General features: G+C 38.9%; 1 protein-coding gene across 2 annotated transcripts in view; it reads right to left on the bottom strand.

Moving 5' to 3' along the window:
• The window catches only part of SLC35D1 (solute carrier family 35 member D1), a 58,712-nt gene that overhangs the window by 25,931 nt on the left and 19,295 nt on the right, over positions 1-13,486 (bottom strand). For both annotated transcript variants that reach the window (XM_090269586.1, XM_090269585.1), the window contains exons 9-11: positions 8,898-8,965; positions 7,680-7,758; positions 4,273-4,355 (exon numbers count right to left, since the gene is read on the bottom strand). In XM_090269586.1, the coding sequence (XP_090125712.1) occupies positions 4,273-4,355; positions 7,680-7,758; positions 8,898-8,965 (230 nt within the window). The remainder of the gene's footprint in view (positions 1-4,272; positions 4,356-7,679; positions 7,759-8,897; positions 8,966-13,486) is intronic.

Genomic DNA, 13,486 nt, shown 5'->3' on the forward strand with positions numbered 1-13,486 from the left:
AGTTTTAAGATAACCAAAATAGTACAGACACTTCCAAAAATCGTTTGGAAACTCTTATAAACATACTCTTACCATACAACCTAGGAATTCCATTTCCAGGTATTTACCCCAAGTGAAATAAAAATTTATGTTCACATACAAAATTCTAAGCAAATGTTTTAGCAGCTAATGCAAAACAGATAAAAACTGCAGACTTGTCTTTCAATTGGTGAATGGATAAACTGTGATATATCCATAATAAAATACTCAGTAATAAAAAGATACAAAGTACTGATATATGCAACAGCATAAACTTTTAAATGAAAGAAGTCAGACCAAAAGCTACACAATATTATGTATCATTATATGACGTTCTGCACACTACATGGATAGAAAACAGGTGTTTGTCAGGGGCAGGGGTTCAATGCAAAGGGACATAGGGAGATTTGGGGGGCGATGCAGGTGATACAACTGTTTTTTATCTCGAAAGTGGTGTAGGAGTTACGTGACTATGCAGCAATGCATTTATCAAAACTCATAAAACTACACTAAGAGGGGTGGATTTTACTACATTTAAATCTATATTAATTTTTTTTTTAATGGAAAGGAAAAAGAATCACAGATAAAGATGAGTTTCAGAGAGTCTCAGAATTCCAGCCTGGGCTGTTATGAGGATGATGAGGTCATTATCTGGAAAGGCCACCTTACTCAGGTCAAAGGCACAGGCCAGAGCCCAGCCACTGACCAGCAGGCCCTGCCACCACCCCTTGCTCCTGCCCCGCCCTCTCTGGCACTGCCTCAGGCTTGGATGAGCACCCTTGGAACTGGCCACTTGAAAAAGGCATTTAGAGACAGACGCTCAACAGAGCTCTACTAAAAAAATGCCTCCTCAAATCACAGAATCAAATTTGAATGGAACTGAGAAGCTACCAATGCAAACCTCCTGCTTCCTGCACTTGAATCGTACCAGAGAGGGGGCTATTTAAACTTGTCTTAAAACAGCAGGAAAACTAAGCGGGATGGAGGGGAGTTAGATGTATCTGGGTTTAATCATGGAATGCTTTAAGAATACAGTTCAATTAGTGGTTTCCTGCAAAGGTCAGTCAGTCAAGGATGGAATGACATCATTTCCAATCAAAGTAAAACCTAGTAAGTAACCACCTTAAGTTTGGTTTTTATATTTTAAAAAAAGAAAAGAAAAAGAAATGTGCACAACCTGTGAATCTGCTTACTAACCAGTGGAAGATAAGTCAAGAAAGTGTAAACCACAAAGCCATAATTTTCATTTTAAAAAGTGAAAAAAATCAGACAATATGTATTTTCCTTTACAAAAGCTGAAAAGTACACTGTAATGGAAATAGTATTCAAACAGAAGGTCACATGGATTCTCATACCAATGCTACCAATAATTTGAATGTGGACTGGCTAACTAAACATATCACTTATTCTCCCTAGCCTTGTAATAAAGCAGGGGTTAAAGAGATACGACATGTACAATGTATTACAATAAAATATGAAAGCAACTATAAATTATTAAAAATACCACATAGCAGCCCTGGCTGGTGTGGTTCAGTAGACTGAGTGCCGGCCTGCAAACCAAAGGGTCGCTGGTTCGATTCCCAGTCAGGGCACATGAAAGGCAACCACACATTGATGTTTCTTTCCCTCTCTTTCTCCCTCCCTTCTCTTAAAAATAAATAAATAAAATATTCTAAAAAATAAAATAAAATAAAATAAAAATACCACATAGGGACAGGATACCAATGACATTATTATCAACTAACCTTGCTAGCAAAATGGTACTATTTAACAAGAACTATAATGCACTACCTGACACAAACAGAAATTCCACTGGAAACATGTTCAAGATGTTAGATTTGATACATGTTAGGCTGACATAAACTGTAACATTCCAAAATACTCAGGTACTTAAAAAGTTATTTTAAGTAGTTTGCAATGTTAAAAAAAAAAAAAAACCTAACCTTTCTTATGAAATTATCTTAGACTTGAACTATAGAGACCTAAAAATGCAAAAAGAGCCTTTTGCTTCATTTTGGCTATGAGATTATTTATTTTAAGGAGACAAAAAGAAAATTAAGGCATCTCTGACTCAGGTCTATATAGTGATTCTTTAATCCAATTTTTAGAAATGCATGAAACTTGGGCCACATCCAAAGTCAGAACTGGTTCACCATTTTCCTCCTTATATCCTGGCCCTTCCTCAAAAATCTTAATGAAAGAAATAGATATTTACTAAGCATAGATGCCAAGCAATGAATTAAGAACTTTACACCTATTATTCTAACAACGCTAAAAAGATAGGTATTTTCATCCATCACGTAAAAAACTGAAGCTCAGAAAAGATAATTACTCAGACTCATACAGAGGGCAAGCTTCAGAACTGCACCTCCAAACATGGTCTGAGACCCAACTGCTTATCTTCCTTCTATAACATGCAATTCTCGGGTATACATATATACCCACCATCCCACAAACTCCTAAATCCACAGATAACAAACGATTTTTCCTCTAAAAGGCAAATAGTAATAGTAGCAAAAGGATGTCAGGGAAGGGGCAATGATGAATTATTAACCTATTAATATTTGTATTAAATTCTCATATTGATCCATAAGAAAAGTAGAACAGGTATTATCATTTGTTTACATGTGAAGAAGTAAAACATCAGAGAGGTTATATAATTTGCTTCGAATTATTGTAGAAAGATGATACTGTCATATTCTAGTAGAGAGCTTTATAGTTCCCAAAGTACTTTTTCACCAATCCATATAGAATTAACCAAGCAAATATTTATTAAGGAAATACCAGGACTCATTCTAGGAGCTTGGGAAACTTGAATGGACAATATAGGCAGAGATCCCCATCCTCATGCAAGTTACTTTCTAGCAAGGGGCATAGAAAAGAGGCAATAAATATAAATTAGAAAAATTATATAGTATATTAGAAAGAGATTAAGTGCTCTGGAAAAAGTAACTAGAAAAGTGGAATAAGAGCATTTGGAGTATCAAAAGAGGAAGAACAGATTGCGATTTTAAATGAGGTGGTTAGAGCAGACTTCCTTGGGACAGTAACATTTGAGCAAAAATGTATGGGCGTAGAGGAGTGGGCCACGCAAGTATCTGGAGTACAGTGTGCAGGCAGAGGAAGTAGGCTGTACAGGCCCCAGAGTGAGAGCGTGCTCAGCATGCTGAAGGAGCAGCAAGGGACTCTGTGTGCATGAAGTGGGATGAGGGAGAAGAGAAGCAGGAGCTGAAACTAGAGAAGTAAAGAGGAGACAGATCTCACAGGGCCTTGTCAGGACTCGGGCATGGAGAGTGAGAGAGTAAAAAGTGGATGCTCTGACCTACACTGCCTACTCTGTTGAGAACTGCAGGGTGGGACTGGGGGGTGGGGGAGGTGGGAGATGAGTCAAACCAGGGACAAGTGCAGAAGACTAGGTAGTAATTTAGGCAAGCGATATTGGTGGTGTAGATGATGATGGAACAATGCAGTGAGAAGTGATCCTTTTCTGAATATATCCTGAAGGTAGAGCCAACAGAATTTGCTAACACACTAGACATTGAGTATAAGATTGAAGAGTAAAGGATGACTCCAAGGTTTTTGAATTGAAAGGCTAGAAGGATGGTGTCTCCACCTGAGATGCAGAGGCTTTAGGTGGAACAGACTCTAGAGAAACTAAAAGGAGTTCAGTTTTAGACATGTCAGCTGGATAGTCAAGTGGGCTGTTAGATACACAAGCCTGAGTTCAGGACAGAGGTCTGGCCCAAATGCAAATCTGGTAATTTTTTAGAATATAAATAGATTTAAAACCATGAGATTCAAAATTCCTGAGCTGAAAAAGATATTCCATACAAGTCGCCCTCACCATTGATGAAGATAATAAAATCTAAAGAAATGCAGCAATATGGCCAAAGTCAGACGCATACAAAGCATTTCTAACAGAGCTGGTGTTCTCTGGCCCTGTACTTCCTCGAGCACAGTGTAGTGCCATCTAGCATACTAAGTAAAGGTCTGTTCTTTGAAGAGTTAAGTAAAAGAAGTTCAACTTCCAGAAGGTTCTCCAACGATTATACATAAAATAAGGAACCATTTTCTCTCTCTTCCTTAAAAAGCACTCTCTAAAGATGTTAAATATATAATATATTGTAGGCACTCCATAAATGTTTGTTTAATAAATGAACAAATTTACCATTAAATAGCCCAACCTTACTGTGACACTATTTTTGTATCCAAAGCCTACTTGCAAAGTGGTTATATTTAAATTTTTTTCCTTACCTGATATTTAAGCCAATGAAGTTTGTCCACGTGAAAATATAATCTCCACCAAAGACCATTCCAATATAAGTTATTAATATATTCTAAAAAAAAAGGCAATACACTGTTACATAGGTTTAAATGAGCTTTTTAAATATTCATATAAACTCACCCATGCTATGACCTAAATACCTATCTTTAAAATGCAAAACAAATAAACAGACAATAACAAAACTCCACCAATCCTAAAATAAGTGTAGCAGGAACAAGAACACTAACAAGGAAACGACATTAGCCTCTTCCTAATCTCTCTCTTCAAAAACTAAATGCTTTCACCAATACTGAAAAATACAAGATTATCAAACTTTTCCTGCTCTGTGGTATGGGCTAACATTCTAAATCTAAACAGAGAAACGCTGTTTTTACTAAGGGTAGGAAACAGAAAGGCACATTTAGCAATCTTAGAAAAGAATGCTTTTCTTCTCATTGAGGTAACTGTTGACTTGCGAGGGGAGAGGAGAGAAGGGAAGCCTGCTTACATATAAGAATCTTTCCCTTTTTTTTGAAAAGGACAAAGGGGATGGTGGGGAGTTTAGCAACATGAAGACACTTTTTAGAGCAGCAGTTCTCAACATGTGGGTCGCGACCCCTTTGGGGGTCGAACAACCCTTTCACAGGGGTCACCTGAGACCATCGGAAAACACATATATAATTACATATTGTTTTTGTGATTAATCACTATGCTTTAATTATGTTCAATTTGTAACAATGAAAATACATCCTGCATATCAGATATTTACATTACGATTCATAACAATAGCAAAATTACAGTTATGAAGTAGCAACTAAAATAATCTTATGGTTGGGGGTCATCGCAACATGAGGAACTGAATTAAAGGGTTGCAGCATTAGGAAGGTTGAGAACCACTGTTTTAGAGGAAACTTCCTTGCTATCTTCAAAAAAAACATGGGAAGTCATCTCAAAGTAGCATACCTAAAATCACCTCTCCTGACTCCCTTTAACTCCCAGGTATAAACATCTGCTTATCTGATTCTCCTTTAATTAAACTCAGACAATAAAGGTGAAATGAAATTTTCCAAGGTTAATATTCAGTTCTCCCCCAAACTCCTTCCTTTCACATTCAAGAGTCATCGCCTCTCTCTCTGCCTTTACAACTGCCATAAACGGTGTTACAAACATTTTCAGCACCTGGAATCTCCTAGATTAGGCCTCTGAAGCAGAGGCTGTAGTGCTTTTAAAAGGCCAAAAACAAACTTCAAAATTATTTTTATAATGGAGTGCCCTTTGAGCATTCAAAATTATGTCCGCCTCTCCCAATTCTAAGGACAGAGAAAGTAAGTTACCTTAGAGCAGATCTTTTTAATTAGTTCAGGGGGAAAACAATGAAACATCATGTAACAGCAAGGAACTTGGGAAAATGCGTAACAGAACCTCTCTTGGAATACAGAGATCCAAAAATCCAGGGAGAAGGTATATTAAGTTGCATAAACTGAACAAGGAACTTCAGAAGGTATAAGACTGAGAACCCAATCTTTATTGCTCGAAACCAATCAGAAGTTAGAAAAACTCTAAGTACTCATTAGGGCAACCTAACAAAGGTTTGCTATTAGGGAAAGACAGCAATTCCCTAAGTAGAACTAACCAGAAAGCACAGAAGAGTCTGGTAGCTCAAAACTAATTCTCAGATTTTAGTAATACCTGAGAATCATCTGGAAACCTTGTTAAAGATGATAATTTCCAGGCTCTATTTGAGAGATTGAGATTCAATCATATCTGAGGCAAGCCTAAGAATTTCCATTTTTAACTAGTTGTTCTAAGTAATTTTCTCACCACACTTCAAAGGAACAAGGAATGCTGACCTATGTGTTCATAGGGTTAGGATCCTCAAGTGCAGATGACAGTGTAAAGCCCCTTGGGGGACAGTGACTGCGCTAAAAGGGTATGAACTGAGGGGCTAACAGAAGAGGCTCCACTGTCCAGCATGAGACTGAAATAGCAAGGGCATCGGTGGACTCCCATTGGTCAGGGGTAAGATCCTTTAACAGTGACGCCACGTGGCAGTAAGGAGTGACAGCAATTGTAAGCTGATCAGACAATGCAATGTTCCCTCTCCCTCTAGAGTTTAGAAGTAAAACTAATCCCTTTGGACTGTGCAGAGAAGGAAATAACAAAAGAAAAGTACTAGGCTTTATGTTAATCCATGCACTAAGAAAATCAAAGCAAAGAGGTTTAGTTATTAAAATTAAACAGAGGCCTCCTGCACCCTCCTTCTTGACTAAAAACATGATGCCAACTACACTGTTCTTGCTGTTCTCACTCTGCAGATGCAAGCCATCCACTTTGCTCTTACAGCCCTTACTTTACAAAACTGAAAGACAGCTAATAGCTAATTTGGGGGGGGCTAAAATCATGTCAGCCAGCCAGGCCTTTGAAGGTAGATTACTGTCTCTAGATTTCATGGGAATTCACACAACTGATTGTTATAGCTTAAGTTAGAGTTCTGTTCATACCAAACACTCCAACTGCATGATTTGAAGTCACAGACCTGAAATTTTAACCCAAATCCGGGTCACGTGGACACTGCTCCATTGGGGGTACACAGGGAGACAAAACAGAGCAGTAAAAACTCTACCTTTGCTACAGCTACCCTCACTTTTTGACAAGGGGCAACAGTGCCAAAGGCACCCGCACTCTTTTCCCCAAATGATCTAGGATCTACCTCTCTCTGTTTTATCTTTTTTGGAAAGCAAGCTAATTCATTTGGAATGCAGGCATGCTGTGGCCTCTTGGGTCTTAAAGCACTAGAATTACAAAGTCAAATGACAGAGGCCTCAGGCTTCAAGCCACTAACTTCAGTTCAATATTCAAGTCCACGTGGCTCTCCTGGTTGAAGACAAATGAGCCTCCCTCCAATAAAATGGATCAGGGGGAACTGACATCACTGGAAATGTCAGGCACTGCTTTTTAAAGCAGGCTATTTAAGGTTTGGCTCACGCAGAGGAAAACTGCCTTGATTACCTTCTGGCAGGCATCCTGCCCCTACAGAAGAGCCAGAACTCAGTGAACTGAATGGTTCTCGTTGGGGGTTAAAGAAACAGGCCTCTCACTACTGAACTAGTCACCTGCCCTGTCAGAAATAGGCCGAATTCTTCCTCTATTCTGACATACTCTCCTTTCCTCATATTCATCAGAGTCAAATTGCCTGAAAGTAGGTTTATCCCTCCCCGAGTTCTTAAAAGATTGTTTCAGAGACCATCGCCACAATCTGTCAAACTATCAAAAAAAAAAAAAAGTGAGGAAATAAGGATTGGTTATAGAACTTAAGGCCATAGCCAGACTTACTTTTAGAGGAACAATTTTTCAAATAAAGCAGTTACTCAAAAGATAACAGTATTTTTCAACTCACCTTAATACAGCCAACTATTGTAGTAGTAAGGGCAGAATTGTACTGAGTGCAAAGTACTGTGGCGTACATCAAGATAAACCTGGAATGAAGAAGGAAGAGGTATTGTATAAGTAAGATCCACTTACTTGCTTTATAATAATCACCAGCCAAGAAAACAATCAGTACTGGTCATTCCAGCACAGTCCAGCCCCTGACCGCGAGCTTTCCTCCTCCACTGCTGCTTGTACTACCACTTCAACTTTTCAAACATTTCATTACAAAGAAACATGTCCATTTACTGACCAGGTGTTTTTTCCAGGCTACCTTACCAAAACCTTGAAACCATCATTCATAATCATGAGTACTCTGCTTAGATCATATTCCTACTAGTTTGGTTAATCCAGATAGAGAGCTCAGAGCTCACAGACCCTGGCTCAGATGTGCACCTCCCGTTAGGGCAATATGACCTATGGACCAGGGTGAAGGCAAGAGAGATTCTTAAGGATGGAAGAAAACCAAACTAGACAGCACACTAACTAAAACCGGAATGATACAGAGAAGAGAGGATATAGGTTCACTTAACAACTAAGTGGCAGCGGTTGGAACTCCCAGATTTATAGAGGCTTCTGAGTACAAAGTATTCACTCCTAACGTACCATGTCAACTTTATTTTGAAGCTATGTACCTAGCCTGTGCCAGAGGCAGTCACAAATATCAACTGAATTGACTGGCTGAGGAATAAATGTTAGGGAAATATGGAGGTGAAGAGAAGAGGCACATTTTCAGATACTCTCTAACCTTCTGCATACTCTTCGAAAAGGAAGACAACCTGCTAGTGAAGGGTCAAACAGTTCCAAATTCAAGGGCTGCCACTGCCACCTACTAATCATGCAAACTTAGGCAATCTACCTGAGTTCTAAGCCAGCCTTCTCATAGGTAAAGGAACAACAATTATCTCTCAATGGTCAATGTAGAAATAAAATAAAATAATGCATGAAATATATGGTGAAAAATAATGTTAAAATACAACAATGGTTAATTTTTCTCCATCCTTTGGGATCATATTGGTTGCCCTGAGGACACATTCCCAAGGACTGTGAAACAACCTGAATCTGGAGGCTTGATTATCCTAAGCCAATATAATCAAGAGACAAAACAGGATACTGAGGGAAGAGGCAAAAGGACACTAGAACATATTTCTCTGGGAAAACTGTGTGTAACAAGGCAGCAAAGACTTACCCCATCACACAAGAGAGGGTGAACTGCAGAAGAAAGAGCGTGTCAGCCCAGCCTTCAAAATCCATTGCCTGTAATACATGACAAAGTATTCAATTTTAGAGCAAAAATAGCTGTCCTATTTGTTAATCAGAATGCTGTGTAGCCCTGACCAGTGTGGCTCAGTTGGTTAGGTGTTGTCTTGCAAAGCAAAAGGTCACCAGTTCAATTCCTGGTCAGGCACATGCCTGGGTTTGTTCCCTGGTCGGGGTGAGTACAAGAGGTAACCAATCGATGTTTCTCTCTCACATCGATATTTCTCTCCATCTCTTTCTCCCTCCCATCTCCTCTCTCTAAAACTTAAATTAAAAACAAAATCTTGTGTGTTTGCTCCCACCATACACACACATGCACACACACACATTTCCCTGCATCCCTCCAAGGACAGAGGATGATGTTCAAGAATTTCATATATATGGAGTTGAACCAATAAGCAGTTTCCGGTTTCCTTCTTTCCAAAATGTAATATGAGGGAGATTTTATTCTTCTCCCTGTTGGTACAAATAAACTGGTATTTGCTTGAAGGCACAAGCCCATCGGGCAAATCTCAGCAGTTCTCCCAGATGGCTAGTGTGAAAGGCTTTCTCAAACATTAAAACACGTTTCCTCCTGTAACAGGTGCAAGCTCAAGCGCAACCTCAGTTACACAAATTCAGCTGAAGTCTATCCTGGGAGAATTACTATTTTAAAGCAGTTAGCTGTGAAAACAAGGTTTTTGTTGTTTTGTTTTTAAGCCAAAAGCAATGGAACAGAGACGCATGAATGGGTGCATTGATCATCACATCTCTCATCCAAGAGGGAAGGTTTTTCCCTCAAGTACATAATTTCTCAATATGAATTTGATAAACAAATTTGAGAAACAGTTCATCTTTTACCTCTCCACCCACCTGTCCAACTTCAGTTCTTGCCACTTTGACATAAATCTCACAGGTCCAGGGCTCTGGCAATACCGGGCTCCTTGCAGTTTATAAAACATAATATGCAGTTTTACACTCCCATGCCTTTGCCTGGAATGCCCTTTCCCTCTTCTGTTCACCCATCACACTAGAGATCAAGCACCTCCTTTGTGGACCTTTCCTAATCAAGAACTCTTTCCTTTGTGCCTCAACAGAGAGAGTCTGTAGGGCTCTTATCTCTCTGAACTGTGCCTCTCTACACCAACCCTACACTGTGAATGCATGGGGAGAGGACCTACATCACACGTAACTAATCACATTCCTAACACAGCACTTGACAGACAGTAGACATTCAGTTTCTTTTTTTCTTTCTTGAGGCATAATATATCAAAAATAAATTTCACCAATTTTAAGTGTATAATACAACGAGTCTTGATAAATGTATAGTCATGTAACACCATTACAATCATGATAAAAAAAAATTTCAGTCCCAAACCATAAAACTCCTAGAAGAAAAACATAGGGAAAAAAGGTCCATGACACTGGTCTTGATAACAAATTTTTGGATATGACATCAAAAACAACAAAAGCAAAAATAAATAAGAAGAAACATACCAAACTAAATAGCTGCTACACAGCAAAGGAAACCATTAAGAAAATAAGAAGGCAACCTACTGAATGGGAAAAAATATTTACAAACTACAAATCTGATATGGGGTTAATATACAAAATCTTTAATAAACTCATACAACTCAACAGCAAAAAATTAAATAACTTAATTTTTTTTAATGGACAGAGGAATTAAATAGACATTTTTCCAAGGAAGACATATAAATGGACAACAGGTGAAGAAAAGGTGCTCAACATCACTATTCATTAGGGAAATGCAAATCAAAAGTATAAGCAATCACCTCACACCTGTTAGAATGGCTATTATCAAAAAGACATATCAAGTGCAGGCAAGGGTGGAGAAAAGGGAATTCTTGTGCACTGTTGGTAGGAATGCAAATTGGTACAGCCTTAATGGAAAACAGTATAGAGGTTCCTCAAAAAATTAAAATTAGAACTACCACATGGTCCAGCAATCCCACTTCTGGGTATTCATCCAAAGGAAATGAAACCAAGGTCTCGAAGAGACACCCGCACTCCCATGTTCATTGCAGCACTATTCACCATAGCCAATATATGGAAATAACCTAAGTGTCCATCTACAGATAAATGGATAAAGATGTCACACACAGGAATATTATTGAACCGTGAAATAAAAGGAAATCCTGCCATTTGCAACAACAAGAATGGAAACTAGGGCATTATGCAAAGTGAGATAAGTCTGACAGAGAAAGACAAATACTCTATGATAGCAGACAAACAGAGGATAGAATTGTCAGGGACTACTTGTTTTGAATAAAGTTGTAATGAACCTTTCAATACAAGTCTCTGTGGACACGTTATTTCTCATGGGTAAATACCTACAAATAGGATGGCTGTTTTTTTCAGTAAATATATATTTTACTTTATAAGGAATTGCCTGTTTTGCAAAGTAGTTATATCATTTTGTATTCCCACCTTTCAGAGAAGGAAAACTCTGACTCCAAAAAACCTCCGCTGCCTTGCGGCATACCTCTTCAGGGGAAAGGCTAAGGGAGTAAACCCTGACAGAAAATCCGGAGCCGGAGTCCCTAAGGCGGTTTGACGTTGTAGTCAACACCGGCAACTCCTGCGGCGCACCTGAAGCCAAGCTGTATCGACTCCGTCTTTCCCTTGGACCCTTCAGCTGCGAAGAGAGGGGGGGTCTGCTGCATGGGCAACAGCAGACCCTCCATATTACCCTGCCCAGGCTCTGTAGCTTCAGCGTCATCACAAGATGTCGATTCAACACGGGAGGAGACAGATACCATGTCACTCCCGAGTCGGACTGCACAGCCATTCTCGGCGGTGCAGAGACTCTTAGGAAGCTACACCATCGTCTCTCGAGACGGACGGCTGCCGACGATTCCCACCAGTACTGTATGCGTATGAGAGTTCCCACTCTTCTACATTCCATCAACACTGGGAACTGTTTGAGACTAAAAATGCCAATTTAACCCTTAATTTGTGCACATACATAATATGCAAACACCAACCTAATTGCCATACTCTTCTGCTTATTTTACAGGCTTATATATTACTCATTTCATGATCTTGTGATTTAATTCTTTATGCTCCTATCTTATCTGATGCTCCCAATGGAAAGCTTTGCATAAAACCTACATTTTACATTAGTGTCTTACCTGCCAAACTCTCCAGAACACTAAGTGCTTCTTTTACTACTGACACTGCATGCACATGATTATTTATGTGTTTGTATTTGACAATCTGTATGCACATGACTATCCAGACACCATGAATGCCCTGATGGTTTATCTCTGTATCCATAGTGCTTAACATAGCAATCAGCAAATGGTAGGTACTCAGTAACTGTTTTTGGATGAATGGAGAATAAATGAAAGAATTCATATATACAGTCTCATGCTATGCTCTTTCACACCTGTAAACACAACCTCCTCTCTGGTGAAAAACTATTAAAAAACGATAAAGCACAGCCTATCACCCAGGAGACCAGCCTCTACCAGCAAGACTGTTAATTCCCTGAAAGCAGGGACTACATCACATATGATTTCTGCATAGCTCCAAGCATTTGGAACTATTAAATACAAATACTAGTTGAGGTGGATTAAACATCCATGAGCTCAGTATCATATTCTACAAGCGAATAAATACAACTTTGCTTTTAAATATACCTATATACCTACTTGCACATGCTGCTAAATACATTTTAAGTTTAAATCTATATAATTTATAGTTTTCTTATAATGGTAAAATGTCATTTTTCTGGCATACAACTCATTAGTTTTTGCATTGAGTTTAATTTTTTTTCTTTTGAAGAGCAAAGGAATAACGCAGCAAACCATCAAGTGAGCACCAGAAGCATCTTTGGGAGGGTTACCAGTACTGTGCAGGAAAAGTAACTGTACCTAAAAAAACAGCACACAGGAGTCAGAATCCACTACCTTGTGGTTACTGCTTCATTATGGCACTTAGCTTCTGCAAGGGAGGTTAAACTGGGTGCACATTAAGGCTTCTACCAGTTCTAATGAGAATGATAGGGCCTAATAACTTCCCTCAACTCTAAATTATCCTCCTTTCCTGGATAAGCTACTCTTTTACCCCAAAATCAGTAAAAGAATAAGCTGGTGTGTTGGACCATGATGACTCTCTGAACCTGAGTTTCCATATACCTACAAAAAAGAATAAGGCCTATCTTGCAGAGTTATCAAAATTAAAAACAATAGGGATACAATGCCTGACATGAAGGCAGCCTAGTTCAGTAAGTGGTATCAGTTACTACATGTAAACATTACTTTTTTTTAAATTTTTATCAGTGACTTAGGAGTGGTAGGTGATCAGTTATCCAGCAAAGACCTCCAATAAACCTCTCCATACCTCTGAGCTCCTTCCCTCCTTTAGCCCTAAACACCTCCTCTAATCTAACTGTACGATTTTACATCTTCTAAGTTCTAACCGTGTGCCAGGGGCCTTGGTAGGTCTGGAAGCACTATGCTAAAGATGATTTAGTCAGATTTGCTCATCATAAAGGAATAAACTATGTCAATAAAA

The sequence above is a fragment of the Furipterus horrens genome, unplaced genomic scaffold (genome assembly GCF_987537825.1).
Source record: "Furipterus horrens unplaced genomic scaffold, mFurHor1.1.pri manual_scaffold_3, whole genome shotgun sequence".
In the NCBI taxonomy this organism is placed as follows: Eukaryota; Metazoa; Chordata; class Mammalia; order Chiroptera; family Furipteridae; genus Furipterus; species Furipterus horrens.